Raw genomic sequence first — 18,195 nt, 5'->3', positions numbered from 1 at the left:
TTAGAAAATCCATAGAATTATTGGACTGTACTAACCTAGAGCAAAAAAATTGAGTTTGTTTTGCTAGAAACACATTAAAGCAATGGTTACAGCTGATTCCCACTGTCACACAAAAGTGGTTACTTCACATACTGAAAACAAAATAAGCAAAGCAAAACTTCCTCTCCTTCTCCCCCGCTCCTTGAATTCTTAATGTTATAACCTCATCACATCAGCTACGTAGGTTTTCATAACAGAAGGCACCAAGTGTCCTCTTCTCTGTTTTAACAATCTCTCCACTCCATAGTTTCTGGTAAGTGCAAACTAATGCTGATGAAAGGGCTCACAATGAGCACAAGTTTAGTGCAGTCATTTTATGTCTCTACCTTCTTCCTCCATTCCTTCAGTCTCCCTACTTTTGGCAATGGTCAGGAACAGGATGCTTGCCAAGACTGTTCCTACACAGCAGAGCCATTCTCACTTATATTGTCATTCACATGGCAACTTCTGCAACTCAAGATGTGGCTGTATTGTTGCATAGTTGCTTTTCAGAACGGAAGTATATAAATTAATTTAGGAAAATAAAACTTGGTCAGGAATATTTCTGACTTTTTATGTAAAATACTTTCTGTTTTATTTGCTTAGGTTATGGGTTCCCAACCTTATATGAGTTTCTGTGGTTATTCTTAATTATAAAGATACGCTGTCATCTTTCCAGGCTTTCTTGTAAATGTCTCTCTTTGATAAGTGATATCAGTACTAAGCACCTTGTCACTAATGAATAGCTGTTTCTTCTCTCTCCATCTTTGTCAGTTTGACAGCTTCCCACCCACACACTGTTCAGTGCTCTTCCTACCCATGTGTTTCCTACCCTTTCTGTAAGCAGTTACATTTATTCTTGATAAACTTTCACATATGAATAAAAAGGACATTCAACTTGTGAGTCATTTTCTTCAGGCTTTGGAATATCAACTGAAGTGCTCCCAGCCACATAAGGTATTATTACTGAACAATATATGTAAACTAGTTATTTTTATATTTTATTTTTGTTATCACCCTTATTTATTGGTGGAAAAATGACAGATATTGCCAGATGAGAACAAATTAAGAATCCTTTTTATCCCGCTGAACTTGACTTGCAACCTTAATTATTACTGTAACTTAAATACTAGTAAACCAAAAAAAACCCTCAGATTCGCAAAGTACTCGTACCCAATGTGATCCAAAAGTATGACATTATGAATAACGGGTGCACACAACTCATTTTAGCCTTTAATACTTGAAATTTATTTAATTCTAGGGTAAAATATGTCAATGTTTTATACCTATCTAACTCAGAAAATAAATGCTATCAGTGAAATTGCAGCCTACAAAATTTTGACAGGTAAATTCACTGAGACCAGAAATTCTTTCTTAAGAAACCACAAATATAATGTTAATTACCAACAGTCTAATCATTTTTTAGAAACAGAGTACTTTAAAATTTTCTTTTGTAAACACTGCAACTGAGTCTTCAGTAGTCACAAAAACAGGGTCCTAGTTTAATTTCGTAGCATCACATTTGGTTGTTTTTTACTGTGGAATACAATCCCAAAAGTTCAGAATTGTTCCTCATACTACATCAGTTACTGGCTGTATAATCTTAAATGACTGGTTGTAAAATAATCAGTGATAAAATAATGCCCAATAAAAGACAATTCAATTTCCATGAGATTATTTTCTTACTGCCTTTTATAAACAAAGTAAATAGAGAAAAAAAAAATAATCCAGCAGATTTCTTGTTCTGTTGAAGTGTGTTATTTTAACAAGCAAGACAATTTGACCTTCATAAACTGCAAGCTTAGGCTAAGGATTTTTATAAAACGGAGTTACAGGGTAGAGCAAAGATAAATGTGAATTTGCCCTCGAACAAGAAGGGCATTCACGTACTTCAAGGTTAAAGAGAAACAAATTTATTCTGTATGAAACAGTCTTGAGTACACAATCATGCTAAGCATATGCTTAATGCGGAACAGTGCATATCTTAAATTGTAGTGACTAATTGTGACATGGTCCTAAAGCACTAGCTTCATTTGTCATATAGCCATGATTGTGCACAATTAATATTTTTGTCTCAAAGAATACTGCTGCAAAATACTCATAGAGAGAAATAATCTGGATGGAAATCGGACAAGACATGGGCAGATTTAGTAGAGTGTCACCACAAAAAAAAAAAAAAGTTTCCCCTTAGCTGCATTCCCAGTTAGGCTGCAAAATCAGGCCTGTAGTATCCACTGCATGGTTCTCTGCAGCTTAGGAAAGATATCACAATTGTAAGTGATTTTCTCAAAGGAAAGAAGAATATTTTAGTACGGTCCAAAAAGTGTATTTTTCCCTCATCTGCTTTCTCAAAATTCTTTGGAAGGAAATTAAAATATCTTTCACAATGATATCCAGTATAGAAGTTTGATCCACGTTGCTTAATTTCAATGAAGTGAAAGTAAACAATGATCTTACAATGGCAAGAAGCTGAGAACCTCCCCATTTCCAACAGTCACACTAATGACATTATTTTTCCTAATAAAAATCTCTTAACTGGTGAGTTTTTATTTATCCAGCAATATGAAATCACTTGGGCCTACACAAAGTGCTTCCTCAAGGCTCAGAAAAACAACTAGGTCAGTAATTGCATCAACTTCAGACCAAACTTTGCAAATTTGTGACTCAAGAGAGCTGTGTGCAGGACAGAGTAACATCAGTTTACAATGTTATTCATCATATATCTGCTCCAATCACATGAGGAGATATAATTCATGTTTACCAGCTGTATGTTCTTTTCCCTAAACACTGAACTTTTCCATGTGTCCTAAAGCAGAGCTTTAAGGGAACAATCTTGATATCTAACACAATGTTTGATTAGGATTAGCAGTTCCAAAAAGCATGGGAAACAGAAGCCTTTATAGCAAGCAGTTTTGCTAAAGCTTAATGCAAAATTCTGAGCACCTCCCTGTTAGTTAGAAACCAATGCATTTTTATCTTAGCTCCACTTCCAAAGGTTTCCCAGAAAGATTTTCAAGTACAGCATTACATCTACGGTGCATTTTAACATGTGAGTTTTGTTATTTGAGAGTTTTATGTGTAATTTTTGTAATCTCTTACCCAAAACATCCTCCTCTTCGCCATAATCCAAATCAGTAGTTGCATGCCCAGTGACACAGACAAACAGCAAGATAAAGGTTAAAGGTGAGGAACATCCCTTCTTTCTTCCTTTCATCTTTCCTGTATAACATATAAATGACAATATACACTTCAATTAAATTTCTTGAGTACTCTGCAAAAGTCATTAGCAGGGTAGTACATAGCTATATGGGTAGATATACAAACTGTTATGTTAGTATAATTATATTGTAAGCACAATGAAAAACAAGACAAGGTTTATAGTTGTGCTCAGCTGCCTGCAAATCTCCTGTCCTATCTCCAGTACAGATTAGAGGCATTGCTATTATTTTTAAGTCCCAATTGAATTAATGTCCCAGAATACATAATGATATAAAACGTAACACACTGTACTTTTAATGTCCTGATCAGTTTTACACTATGTATAGTTAGCTGGCATGGCAAATCTTTCCAAATAAGTTTTACATTGTTTTAGGTTTTTTACTTTACCCTGGATTCATTGCCACAAACATCGGATTTTATTTTTAACAAATATTTGATCAATATGTAGTTACCAAGTTCCTGGACTTTTGTGTAGGCTGCATTTCACAGGAGTCAGTCAACTTTGTGTACCACGGGCTTCAATGTTTTAAGAAATATTTTGCATCTTGTAGATCCCTTTAATATCGAATACCTCACTTAAGTGCACAGCTATTATTTTTCACATAGGATCAGTGCAACCATACTCATTCACACAAAGAAAATACCATGGCAGCTGGCACAGTCATGTTGCCAAAGATGAGGTTATGCATGCACATATGAGAGGACCTCTGGAAAACTTCTGCTTAAACTTTTTTAGAAATACATATTTTCCAACTAACTAAAAGCTTCTTAAGGATGTCTGAAGTCTAATTAGAGAATAGACACAATATATCTCTTTTAGCTGAATTTCACTGAATTTTTTTTAGAGTTGGAAGGGACCATAAAGATCATCTAGTCCAACTCCCCTGCTGAAGCAGGATTGCCCAGAGCATGTCAGAGCATGTTACTCAGGACTGCATCCAGGCGGGTCTTGAAAATCTCCAAAGAAGGGGACTCCACAACCTCCCTGGGCAGCCTGTTCCAGGGCTCTGTCACCCTCACCGTGAAGGAGTTTTTTCTCATATTTGAGTGGAACCTCCTATGTTCCAACTTGTGCCCGTTGCTCCTCGTCCTCTCACTGGCAACCACTGAAAAGAGTCTGGCTCCCTCCTCCTTCAACCCACCCTTTAGATACTTTATAAGCATTGGTAAGGTCTCCCCTCAGCCTTCTCTTCTCCAGACTAAAGAGTCCCAGCTCCCTCAGCCTTTCTTCATAAGGGAGATGCTCCAATCCCTTAATCATCTTCGTTGCCCTTCGCTGGACTCTTTCCAGTAGTTCCCTATCCCTCTTGAATTGGGGAGCCCAGAACTGGATGCAGTATTCCTGTTGTGGCCTCACCAGTGCAGAGTAGAGGGGGAGAATGACTTCCCTCGACCTACTAGCCACACTCTTCCCTATGCAGCCCAGGATTCCGTTGGCCTTCCTGGCCACAAGAGCACACTGCTTGCTCATTGTCATTTTGCTGTCTACCAGGACCGCAAGATCTTTCTCTTCAGAACTTGACTCCAGCAGGTCCACACCTAACCTGTATTGGTGCCTAACATTCTTCTTCCCCAGGTGCAGGACCCTACACTTTTCCCTGTTGAACCTCACGAGGTTCTTCCTTGCCCAGCTCTCCAGCCTGTCCAGGTCTCGCTGGATGGCAACACGGCCCTCCGGGGTGTCAGCCACCCCTCCCAGTTTGGTATCATCAGCAAACTTGCTGAGGATACACTCGGTCCTCCCCTCATCCAGGTCGCTGATGAATATGTTGAACAGGACTGGACCAAGTATTGACCCCTGGGGGACACCACTGGTTACAGGCCTCCAGCTTGAACCCGCTCCATTAATCATTACCCTTTGGGTCCTGTCACACAGCCAGTTCTCAATCCACCTCACTGTCCCCTCATCCAACCCACACTTCCTTAGTTTCCCAATGAGGATGTTATGGGAGACAGTGTCAAAAGCCTTGCTGTAGTCAAGGTAGATGACATCTGCTGCCCTCCCCTCATCCAACCAACCAGTTAAAACTGAAACTAACTATAACTGAAAGCTACCAACAGATTCCCTATAGATACCGTCTTTTCTTAAAGTACGATACTAAACTTTGGCTAATTAATATTAACTTAATAGAAGATAAAGACCTAAGGACTAGGAAGTTCCTAGCCTTCAGACACTGTTTTGTCTCTAGCGTTGTTGTTTACATGCCTGTGAAGATAGTACATCTGCATCACCTAAAACAGTGAGGGCAGGTGGGTCTGTGGGAGGAGATGAGGTGACCTGTCACTGTGCTTGGGATACAGCTTTACAGTAGTAAGGCTAAAGAGATGATGTGGCTGAAGCGGCAGGTGACATTAATAGAAGTCATCTTTAACAGATCAAATTTTCCTCCAAGTGATATATCATTGTCTAGGAAGTTATAAATAAATCATAGCTATAGTATCTAGGAAAACACTAGCAAGCGATGATGTCTCAGAAAAGTGAAATCTGCACAAAGAGAGATTAAGCAATTTGCCACAGCCGCTGTGCCAGAGCCAGAAGTTGCAGTTATATCTTCCACACCAAATCAGAGCCAGAATTTTCAATTCTCCCTTAACAACTTATGAATTTTTCTTTCCTGCATACTCAGTGTTTTCCTAAATTGCAGCATGAGTAGTAAAAAAGAAAAGTGTTCTTAAAAGTAAGTCTTGGTGAAATTACAGACCAGAGCATGAGTAACACTAATTACTTGGATAATTTTTAAAATTGAAAATTCCCTTTAGAAGGCTTCACTACATATTGTAGTGAAAAACACTGAGAGAGGTAATAGAATTTTGAGATCAAAGGAATTTCTATTTTAGCTGGAAAATACAACAACGTAAACTTTTTATTGTAATGCTTTCCTGCCAAAATAAACAAAAGAATGATAAATTTTTAAGCTTAATTTCTCCATTGACATATAAAATCCTTTACCCAGATAAAGTTTGGCAAAATAATTCAGATCTTGTTTTGTGCTACTAATCATGGGTTTTAAACTTTCCTCAAATATTATTTCTTACTTCTATGAACAAACTCAGAAATTGTTACTTTCTACTAGAGATGTAATAACTACTCTTGGAATAGAAGCCAACTTTTTAGAAATTCTGAAACATTATGAAAACTGAGAAAACATGTAAGAGCTACAATCCCTCATTTTCAGGTATTTTTCAGAAGCAGAAGTAGGGTCCTTATGTTTCTAACTAGAACTCCAGTTTTACATTCCTATACTTTTTTACATATTAAAACTTAATCTAAATAAACAAAGGTATTATTTTTCCCCTTTCCCAGCAACAAATTCTAGTGCTCTGTTTGTTCCATTCAGAGTGAATAATCCATAATGAAACTGTAATGGAAATATTTTTTCCCCAACCTCTTTACCGGAGGAACTACTTAAAGGCTGCTTGACTGATCGCAGGATATCCCTCCAATATAGTTAAAACACAGGAAAAAAAACCCATGGCACTGTGTTACGGATTTCTAAGTTATCAGTTCACTCTAACATGCCAGAAATTTAGACTTAATTACATTCATTAAAGCTACTGTCTACATTTACTTGTGTACCCCCATCTGCTCTTATTTGCCTTACTTTTTTTGTCCGTCTGTTTGGAAGTTTCTTGTTTATATGTGATAATTATGTGCTAGTTAATTATTTCCATTCTCTAATGCCATATTTCTCCCAGATGTTGTCCCAATGTTATCTCATCACTGACTTTTTAAAATATTTCACCGTTAAAGGGAAGGAAGAGTCTTTACTGAAATGCTCATTGCTATCCTCTGAATACTTCTGAGTTACAGCACTTGACATAAGCATTAGCCTGCTCTCTCTCTGGGATATTCTCAGCATTTCTTGTCATCATTCAGGTAATTTTCAGTTTTCCAGTCAATCAAAAAACAGATATTGCCTCTCCATTTTTTTCTGAGAACAGTACATACTATAACTTAAATTGAAAGCAAACTGCTCCAGACCAAGGGCAACGGCCAACCTTGACACTACTGTCACAACTTCAGGAAGTTTGCCTTGAATTTGATCACCTTCTGTGAAATCCGAATGGCAAAAGATCCACAGAAATAACTCTCTTTATACAGAACCTGGCAAAAATCGTGTCCTAGACTTCAGATGATAGAAATATCAATGCTTATAAGTATCTGAAGGATGGGTTGAAGGAGGAGGGAGCCAGACTCTTTTCAGTGGTTGCCAGTGAGAGGACGAGGGGCAATGGGCACAAGTTGGAACACAGGAGGTTCCACTCAAATATGAGAAGAAAGTTCTTTACGGTGAGGGTGACAGAGCCCTGGAACAGGCTGCCCAGGGAGGTTGTGGAGTCCCCTTCTTTGGAGATTTTCAAGACCCGCCTGGATGCAGTCCTGAGTAACATGCTCTGACATGCTCTGGGCAATCCTGCTTCAGCAGGGGAGTTGGACTAGATGATCTTTATGGTCCCTTCCAACTCTAAAAATTCAGTGAAATTCAGTGAAATAAATCACATGTGTAATAAGCAAAGCTTTTAACATATCAAAATAACACCATGTAAGAGTATAACATAAATCCAAAATAAACTAAGAAAACATCTTAAAAAGGAGTTCAATTGACTACATTTCTGCACAAAGAAAATAGAGGCAACAATGTTTCTTTTCAGCTTTCATAGTCCATTCTATGATTTCCAGAAACAGACTAACTCTTATAACGCATTTGGCCTAATACCAGAGTTTCTTCCATGCAAAGCTTTCTGGTACATGGCCTTGGAAAAATTTTACTTTCTTTATCCAAAGGTTAGAGAAACAGTTACAGCAAATCTTTTCATTCACCCCTCCAGTCATGCTTTACAAAAGGAACAAAATAACTCTGTACAAGGTAACCTGGAGTTGTCCAGGATTGTCCTTATGATTTGAGAGACATTTGAGTTATGATGGTAGGTTGACATTAACTAAAATTCAAATAAATCCACAACTAAGAAAAAAATGTATGGGGAGAAATAATAAGTAAAAATATTCAAACAACTGCACAAGAATAATTAGCATTATAATGTAAATAAATATGGTGATAGTGTGACATCGTCTAAGCTGAATAAAAACAGAAATATCATCAAATATTCAGGTTTGATACTTAGAGATAGTAATAACTTCCATACTTTGCCTGGCTCCTGTGAGTTCATAGAAATGAAAACTTACAAAATACACTTTCCATTTTAGTCTTTGAAATTACATGGCAAAGGGCAATTTTCTGAGCACATTGTTTTCCTTAGAATTTTTAATTTGTAATCATTGGCACAGTTGTGACCCTTCAGAAAGGAACCTGCAAATTATCTATAACCTCCTTTGCCCATGGATTAATTCCAAGTTTGCCCCTTGGCTTTCATTTTCTACATTTGAGTTTTTCCAAACATGACAGAAAAACTCTCACTAGTTCAGGAAAACTATCTGAATTTGCTTTGAGGACACTCAAGTTGATGCTTTGGTTCCTTCTTCCAGGAACCTGTAGAATATAGATTTAGATTACAAAATTTAGTAATCCATTTTTACTCAGTCATCCAATATTCCCAAAAGCCTATTCCCAAGTAGAAGAAAAATATAGGAAACAATCAGCCAGAAATGGAAATCCTCAGTAAGTTTGTCTTTTTCATTTGAAAATAGAATTTTGTATATCAAGAGCTACCATATATAATTGTTACCGTGTGATAATGAGCATAAATCAGTGCATTTGTACAGAGGACAAATATCTTACCAGGGTACAGTATTTCTATTCTTCCACTCAATTCCTACATTTCCCTGAAAAGAGTATCTTGTCAGAAGTAGGGCTTACTGATGCTTGGGCAATTTCCCACAAAAATTTACACTGTATAACTCCACATCGGCCTTACTGTCTCCTGACCAAACACAATCTCCTTTATCTTCTTGCTAACCTTCCCCCAAGGCCATGCATTCTCAGAACACTGGGTCAGGTATGGATGGAGGTGGGATGAAGGGGGTGAAGGTTTTAGTACTGAAATGCTTAAATCCTTCTGTAGCTTCATTATTTCTTATAATTCTTACAGGAAGAGTGAAATCCAAGATCAAAGTGAACTTGGCACTGCTTTTTCAATTAAAAATCCCAAACTGTTGGAAAAGTCCAAGTTTTCTGATTTAATCTTCAACTGTCCAATAACAACTTCAAAGCTGTAAGCCTCTTATTGATTTTATTTCCTTTTTTAATGCATTCTGTTTATTTTTTATATTGTATTTATATGGAATGCATGATTCAAAATACTTCATCTGTGACATCTGTCTCAGTAAAATATTCAAATGCACACATTTGTGAAGGACTGTCTGCCATGGGAAAGATAGGAAATGTGTTGAGTTTAAATAATTCACGTTAAGTGGTCTGATTATTTAGGCCAAATTCTGAAAATCCGTGTGAATAAATATAGCCCCTTACTCCAGAAGGATTCTAATTTAGGACAGCCAGGAGTCAGTCCAGCTTTAATACTGGTTTTTCTCTACATCAAAGTGTCATTAACACAAATTTCATAAATTCCTAAGACATTTCCTTAGGAACTGGCACTCTACTGGTCCCAAACTACCTAATCTTTTGAATGAGACATTTTTATATCTGTAACAGACAACATCTAAGTTACTTGAGAAAGGAGATGAAAGGGCTATGGGTAATAATTGGCACCGATTTATTTACTAGTTTAATGAAATGCTTTCATTTGTGAATAATGTCTTCAGGTTCCCTCAAGCTGGAATATATGTTGACAAAGCAGACCACAAGCAATCAAGGAAGTTCTCAGTAATAGATCCTTATTACCCGGTCTTATAACTAGGCCTTTTTAGCCTGGCACCTAAAGACAGAAATACAAGAGGTTTTTTTTTTTTTTTGCTAAAGACAGACAAGTATAAAACTTGGTGTGCTCTCTATGCAGTCTGCAGACTCTGGAGTCAGATCTTTTATGTGTGTGTATATACATATATATTATTTATTTATTTTACTTAGCAGTCTCTTCAACACCAATTTCTATAGTTATCAGAATGTTTAAGAGCAAACATTTCTTCAGCATGGTATTTACCTCTAACTAACTAACTGGAAAAACAAAAATAAAAGCTAGCATTTCCAGTAGTAGCCAAAACCAGACAGCTTTAGAAAATGGCATAAAGTGACATTGTAATGACTGTAAAAGTGACTCATTCACAGTGACAGCCCAGGAAATGGAAGCACATACAAATAAACAAAAAAAAAAAAAAGGCAACGGATATAAGTAAATAGAGGAATGAACAGCAGTAGACAGGACATGCACAGTCAGGGGTTGAATTTAGCACAGCCTGAAATTAAAGATAAAAAGGTCCAATTAGACAGGATTATAGCACCTCTGATATAGACATTTTTCAGTTCGTTATACTTCAGAGGCATTGTATTTGCCCTATGATATCTTGTGCTACCTACTAGGAGTTGTATGACAGGGATATTACTGGACGTACCTGTAGCACTGTCTCCCAGCTGGCAGTGAGTGAGTTCCCTTTAAACGTATATTATTACATGTGCTATTTTGCAGCTCTTTGAAGCATCATGTTTTCTCATTTCCTCTGGAGTAAGTATGAAGAATGAAGCAGGTATGAATTCTATCACCTCTGCTCTGATGTAAACTGAACAAAGAATTATGACACATGCCCTAGCTTTTTAAGTCAGTGCTGGTCTGTCATCCAAACTGACTTTCACCAGAGCAAAGCCTTGCAGTGTCACAGTAACTTAATAGAAAGGGAGGCAGTCTACTGTGGATTATTAGTACACAAACATTACTGATTGAAAGTACGAGCTATCAAAATCTCCCTCCCTAACTTACCTCCCTCCAGTGCCGTACAGTAGCAGCCCTAACTGTTTCAGTCCTGAGACCAGAGACTCCATCAGATTCCTCCAAGAACTTCAATATTCCATCTTATTATGACTGGCTACTGCAATATTCCAGCCTCTTAAATTCCCAAGTGAAAACTGGGAATTGAAGTGAAAATTGGAAAGAGAAGTGAAAATTCAGAAAAGCAAAGGTCTTCATTAGCTTTTATGCTGAAAAGTTTTATGACTTGATGCCACTGTTTCGGATTTAAACTCCCATTTTGGTTCTGTTTTTATTAAGATTGTAAATGCTGCTTTGTAAACACAACTGATAAACAAGTTGAAAAGAAAACCTTGTTATAAGTTGAAAAAACCCACCAAAATTAATACGCCTACCACAAGAACACCCTTCCTTTTCCACATCACTATAGACCTCTCTTGCCTTTTCACTTTTCTTTGTCAACTCCTTTCACTTGTGCTTTAAAACTGTTTTTCATTTTGCTAACTAAGCTCCAGGACCTATATTATTCCCTTCTCCTAATCAGCTCACACCCGGCACTGGGTACTTTTGCCATTCTGTCCCCACTCAGCTTCTCTTGTGACACAGCTCCAGACCCTAATTTCCTCCTCCATTGAGTTCTCCTCCTTACTCGGCTCTGTCGGGGCCTCATATCCATGATATCCATCATCCCAAGAGCTGGGAACTGGATATATTGTGAGAGGCAGAGAGATGGTGAGAATATGCCTTGGCAATAGAAGCCTGCAAGTCATTTTCCTAACTCCCTCATCATGCAGTGCAGAGCACCTGATACAACAGTCCAGGTGAATCATAAACTGTGAAATTAAAAGTGGTTTGTTAAAATAGCTGCACTTTTCACAGAAACACTGAATTTGCCTACATCAAATCATATAACTACTAGGGACACCTTATGGAAAATGACTAATGATTTTGTAGCTACTTCTATTAGCCCCAGCGAAAGAAAAACCTCAAAATAAAACACAGAGCACAGGATCCAGCATTATGAGCTTATCATAAAGGACATACTGAAAACATTATTTTAATTTCAGTTTTAATTAATTTCAGTTTCCACCTCATAGAAGACTGATTCAAACAGAAATAAAGAAATAAGCAAGTTATTTATTTAGATGTGGCAGCTACATCTATCCAACATGCCACATGCCAGTCTGAGGTAAATCTGTACTCCACATATACAGCCTGTTTTCATTGTGACATAGCTTTCAACAGGGAAAGGAAACGGTCTTTTGCTCCTTCCAAAATATTTTTAAACAGGGACTAAACCAGATTACTAGGTTACTTAATTTCATAAATCTTAAAAACCAAAAGACTTAACCCATCACACTCAAACCTATAATACTTGAACAGAAACTACCTGTTTGTAGCAAAAATATAGGTCTCATATTTTCAAATAGGGAATGCCTTCAGCACCCTAATAATACTACCCTTAGAGCACAGAAGCCAGTAGTGAAACAAACAAGCAGCAATATTAGTTATGGTTTTACGAACACAGCATGATAGTCCCAACATTAGCATTATAAAGCCTCTAGCCTGTTTTTTTTTTTTTCCTAGCAGTTTGGACTGAAAAAGTATAATTCATGTTTTCAAATCTCAGCTGTACTTATTGATAAATAGTCATGTATATTTAGAGGTCAGTTAACTTATCACAACGTTCTTTTCTAACGGAGAGCAATTTCACTGCTGTACATTTGTTAACAACCCAGTTGTGTGTAATATCACATTGTGCACACTACAGAAACACAACTACTCAATTTCACTAAAGTGAAACTGCCAGTTTCTGAAAGTATAACAGGCAGAACAGGAGAAAACTACCTGCCACACTGATGCCTCTCATGACTGTGGTGCCTCTCATGACTGATTTTGACCATATCTGACTATAAACCTTTTGTAACCTCATCATCACATACATCACATTTTGCACACATACTGAAGATCAAAATACAACTTTCCTGGTTTGTCAAGTAAGATTAGCTCACCCCATCTATCTTCACAGCTGGAGACACTGCAAAAAGTCTTACTGCAATGTATGAGCTTTGGATCCTCACACACGTTAGAAATGCTGTAATTGCCATTACTGGCAATACCCCCAGATTCAGACTGCCTCAGATTATCACCCTGCAAATACTTAAAACCAATATACAATAACACTGCCACAGAAAAGAAAGGGTCATATTCCTTTCGTCTCCCACCATTGTACAGGCAGCGTTACTTATTCTGGACATAGAGCATTCATCAGATGAGTCTCAGAGAACAGAAAACTTCAGCTTCATCTCTCTTCACTAGCTTTTCTCTGACTGATGAAAGCACAAATCATTGTCCAGAACCTCATTGTGTTAGAGATTGTAAGAACATAAAGGAAAAGGATTGCTTCTCAGCCAAAGTACAAAATGTTTACAGAAAATGCTAATACACTTCTGCAGGCCTTTCTGTGAAGTTCATAAAAACTGTACCAGCTAAATATTTCCTTCATATAATACTTGTATTTCTAATTTACTGGCTGCAATTGCTACTGTCAATATTATTGTTTTAAAATCAGTTCTTTTGGAATGCTCTATTTTCTGGAAAAAGGTTGAACTTTCTTGTGTCCAGACCACATCCTGATCAAATGCATTGTTTATTTTTTTACTAAACAGTAAATCAAATTAACCAGTTAACTTCAGAGGTATACTCACTTATGGACAGCACACATCAGAGAAAATGGCAACAATACAAATGATGGAAAATGAACAGCTGTATCAACAGCAACAGGAAATAATTAAGGAAACTGAAGAAAGAGGCTATGCGAGAAAATTAAGAGGACTAAAAATAAGTCTATTTTGCTGTGAAATAACTATGGGAGGAAAAGAATTATACATCTCTCCATATGGTTTTGCTTCATTCTGTCCCCAGGGAAACTTCTTCCCTATTGTAAAGTAAAACAAGTTTCATTAAAGAAACACACAGAAGTAGGTAATTTGTCCCTGCTTTTTAAGACAGTTCTCCTTGGTTTCAGTGTGAAGAAGAGCTTTAGATATGAAGACCCCATCTTCATTCCTTACCAAAGCATCTTCCCAGCTTTGGTTTCTTTAGAAACTGTCAGCTTCTCCTAGTTCTTAGAGAAAAAAATACCACTGTTAAGAATGTAGCCTAAACAAAGAGCAATAGAAAGTACTGGAATTACATTTTAAACATTTTGCTTCAAAATTGTGAGATACAAGAGTTACTTAATTCTTGAGGGTCCTGGGCTCTACTGATGTTCTATTTTTTGATTTTAAAATTTTCTTTTCTTGCTCCTGTACACATGCTCTGACTCCCTTTGGCAGACATTCGCAGAACATACTGAATGCACACCAACAAAATCATGGTAGTTACAAAGCACTTCAAGCAGATACAACTTTATTTTAAAATGTAGAAGAGAGTTATTCCCAGAATCACCTTTTTAAAGTAAACATAGGTCCTAAAACAGCTTTCCAGAATGTGAAAGACTGTCAATGTCTCTTTTTTTCCAGAGGAGATTTCATATTTCTGTTTCCAGGAATGATCCTAGTCTCATTGATAGATCTGTGAGACCAATCTGTGTTCTCTGCACTAAAAGTAACTCAATACCTACAGAGCCGAAAGAATAGCATAAAGGCTATTAGTAGCCCTGCGCTGGAGAACAGACAATCTAAGTGTGTCTATCTGCTCCTGTTTATGCACTTAACTTGGAAGGTTTATTGGAGAAACATATGAATAGTTCTTGAAGATAGATCTGGAATCCAGTAACTCTCCTTCTCTAACTGTGTGCCTGGTCTAGTTAGAGGTGAGATTTCAAACTCGCTAAAGGTTCTGGACATGTTCTCTAAAAGCTTGTTAGGAAGCTTGTTCTTATACACCTTTGCTTTGTTTCCTAGAGACACTATTATCTTGGACTACTTTTCCCCCAATCTTAAAACTTCCTCTCTGACAGGAACTTTTTGTACACTCTCCCTCATTGGGCTTTAGATCTGACTCTAAACCCTGAAATAGTTACGAACAATTTATAAGTTTTTACCACTAGATTTTCAAAATTAACTCTCTGATGAGATTAAGGATAAAGTCAATGCCAATAATTGTGCTATCTGTCCTGAATCAAGAAGATCATAAACTTTAACTTACAGTTATTCTGCATTTAGAAGATTAGTTAGATGAGTTACAATAGAGTTTTCATTAGTAATCTGAATGCTGCACTAAAAGGCTGAATGCACTTTAAAGGTCATATAACTACACCGAACAGCTGAAATGCATTAAATCGCCAGATTGCAAACTACGCAATGTGCAATGTAAGGATAAACACAAAGATTACCAAAGGTCAATTTAAAGCACACTTGGAGACTTTCCAGCATAGAAGTTATAAACATTTCAAAGAAATGGATTTATCAAGCAATTGCCCACATTACTTTTTAATGAACACTTTCATGTGGGACATATTTGACAGGAGAAAAGGCCAGAGCAGAATGTGTTTTAATCATCTTTACCTCCTTTTCTTTGTGTGCATTACTCTCTTCTAGTAGAATTAAAGAATGAGCAGAATATTACATAGGGAAAAGGCTGACAATTTTTCCCAAGTAGGTGCCTAGCAATTCCTAAAGCAAGCCTTTTCTGTTCATATCTATACTGACAGCTGGACTTCCTGTCTTTGCATCTGTCCATAACACACTCAGGAAGGAAGGTTTATATCTTTACATGTTTTCCATGAAGTACTTTGATGACTAATTTCTAGAGTACTGAGTCACATTGACCTTTCACATACTCCCCCCATTCAAATTGTTACTGTTCTCCCAAATCCACGTTTCCCATTGTTATGTCCCTTTTCTTCATTTAAATTGTATTTAGATTTTCTAAAACACAGTTATTTAAATTTTAGCTTCCTTTTTTTTTTTTTTTTTAAATACAGGGTAGTGTCACGGTTTTTCACTAGTTACTGAAAATTAAGTTTATGTCAATACTTCCAAGTAAAATATTACAAAAATCACTAGTAATATTTTGGGTTTTCGAAGGGGGGTGGTGGTGGTGGCAGTGTTTGTTACATTGCCACCATTTTAAGCCTCATTCACTACCCTCCCCATTGTTCAAGTGGTTTTAGTTTCTTGAGAGTGAAATTGGCTTATAGTAGCATCAGCTTAATTTGTTTCTCCTAAATTGTTCTTGTAGTCTCAAAATATTAATTGCTTCAAATTGCCTTAGAAGGATTTGAAGTAGCCTGGTAGACCACGCTGCCTGAATCAAGCCTCTCTTGGAGCTACTGTAGTGGACAAATTGTTTTAAAAAACAAGAGTTTTTTTCCAAACTCCAGATATTGATCAAAATTAACTTATTAACCTTCGCAATGGCTTTCTTTCAAAGAACTGTCTTGGAGCTCAAAATACCTTAGTCTGACATTCTGAGAACCAAAGATTAGTTGTATTAGTAATCATAAAAGTATCTTCATTGTTTCAAATTTACAGAGATAAAAGTCTCCCTTTTCTCAGCACTCATCACTGAACTTTGAATCTAAACATCCGATTACTGCATCTACCACATTCTAAAGAAAAAATAACAGTAGATACTCCTTTCTGCCAGCTAAAGAAGACAAATCTCTCACGTAAAACTGAAAGTCTGTAACAAAGTACTCACCAAAATCTTAGCAACAGCTCTTGAAGAAAGAAAGAATTCCTAAAGCAGTGCTGAGTATGATCCTCCCCTACTAATTCACGTTGAAGGGGTGTGGTGTAAAGCTACAAAGGCAGGATTGCAACCTGATCTTCCCTGAGCAGGGTCCTGCCTGTGGATTAATCAGCTACTCGTTGTTCTTGCCTTTTGTAGAGCTCATGGGTTCACTCTGGGTAGAAGTCAGGGATCTGCATCAGCAGCAGGGACGCTTCCTGTTTAAAGTTTTCAAATCTCCCTGCAGTTTAGAGAAACTGTTTTCTAAACAGCACTAGCTGAAATGAAATGCACTTTTAAAGAATGAGATTCAGTCTGTAGGATATTTTATTAATTGTACCTTGCAGGCTTTGATATGGCTCATGAGGATGCCATATTTACTGCCTATTTAACAGAGATATGTTGTAGTTTACTGTTGTTTTTTGCTTATTTGTTTTTAAAAAAAGCCATGCTCTTCACTCTAGATCCGGGCTGCGTTCACCACCATATCTATCTGGAGCTGAATTACAAAGGCTGTTCCACCTTCAGCTAGCACACGCCATTTATTTACAAATCACGTTTGTAAGCATTAAAACTAAAGCATCATTAAGAGTACTATGGCTGAAGACAGGGACTCTAGTTGTAAGACTGAGACCTTGTAACTTGTGGATGTAGAAACAAACAACCAGAATCCTAGTCCTGGACACACAGGATGAGAACTAGATAATGAATTCATAGATAATGAACTAAACAGCAACAGACAGAAGTAACAGCTGAAGAACATAGCTTGCACAGTTAGTAGCTGTAACTAATTGCAATTATTTCAGGGCAAAGACAAACAGATGAGTTAAATCACTTTCATTGAAGATTTATATTCATCTGTTCATCATTGTCCTCAAACAGATTGGAAGTTTTTCATAGTAAGTTAACATGTTAACTATCTCTGACACAAACAGAAGTGCTACTGGCAGCTTCTTAGAGATCCTGTCTGTTGTTCCTGACTGTAAAAATGTCTGTAATGCTTTTCAGGGCAAAGTCAGTAGTCAGCTGAGTCTACTGACCATTAACTGGGTCAAAAATCAAATGGATTAACTGTCCTGAAATGGACTAGAAGCACACACAAGTAAAGGGGCACATTAAACCCTGGGGGTGGGGTTCTACCATACAGTTACTAATTACCAACTCCTAGCTCAGATAAAGTAAGGAGCAACCCAGCTCACAAGTTGGCTAAATGGAAATGGTCAGTCTGTCATTTGTGTGACCTCTGAAAAGCCTCTGAAAAAACATGTGTTGGGGGCCCATGTGTTAAGAATTAGTATCTATCAGTGCTATCCATAAATCTCCTCAAGGGTCACAAATAACACAGCCCAAAACAGATGTAGTAAAATGACACCGCGATTTAAAGAATCTCAGTCTGTACATTTACAATAGAAACAGAACCAAACAGGTTTTCAAAAAATGACATACTTCTTCATTTTGGTT

General features: G+C 37.1%; 1 protein-coding gene across 1 annotated transcript in view; it reads right to left on the bottom strand.

Moving 5' to 3' along the window:
- The window catches only part of TFPI (tissue factor pathway inhibitor), a 42,367-nt gene extending 25,456 nt beyond the window's left edge, over window positions 1–16,911 (bottom strand). Inside the window, exons 1-2 of the mRNA XM_074145552.1 lie at window positions 16,705–16,911; window positions 3,118–3,237 (exon numbers count right to left, since the gene is read on the bottom strand). Coding sequence (XP_074001653.1) covers window positions 3,118–3,232 — 115 coding nt within the window. The 5' untranslated portion in view covers window positions 3,233–3,237; window positions 16,705–16,911. The remainder of the gene's footprint in view (window positions 1–3,117; window positions 3,238–16,704) is intronic.
- Window positions 16,912–18,195: the final 1,284 nt, after the last annotated feature.

Source organism: Numenius arquata, chromosome 3 (assembly GCF_964106895.1).
Source record: "Numenius arquata chromosome 3, bNumArq3.hap1.1, whole genome shotgun sequence".
Lineage (NCBI taxonomy): Eukaryota > Metazoa > Chordata > Aves > Charadriiformes > Scolopacidae > Numenius > Numenius arquata.
Note: the sequence above shows the minus strand (reverse complement) of the source record. Positions and strands in the feature narration are given on the sequence as shown.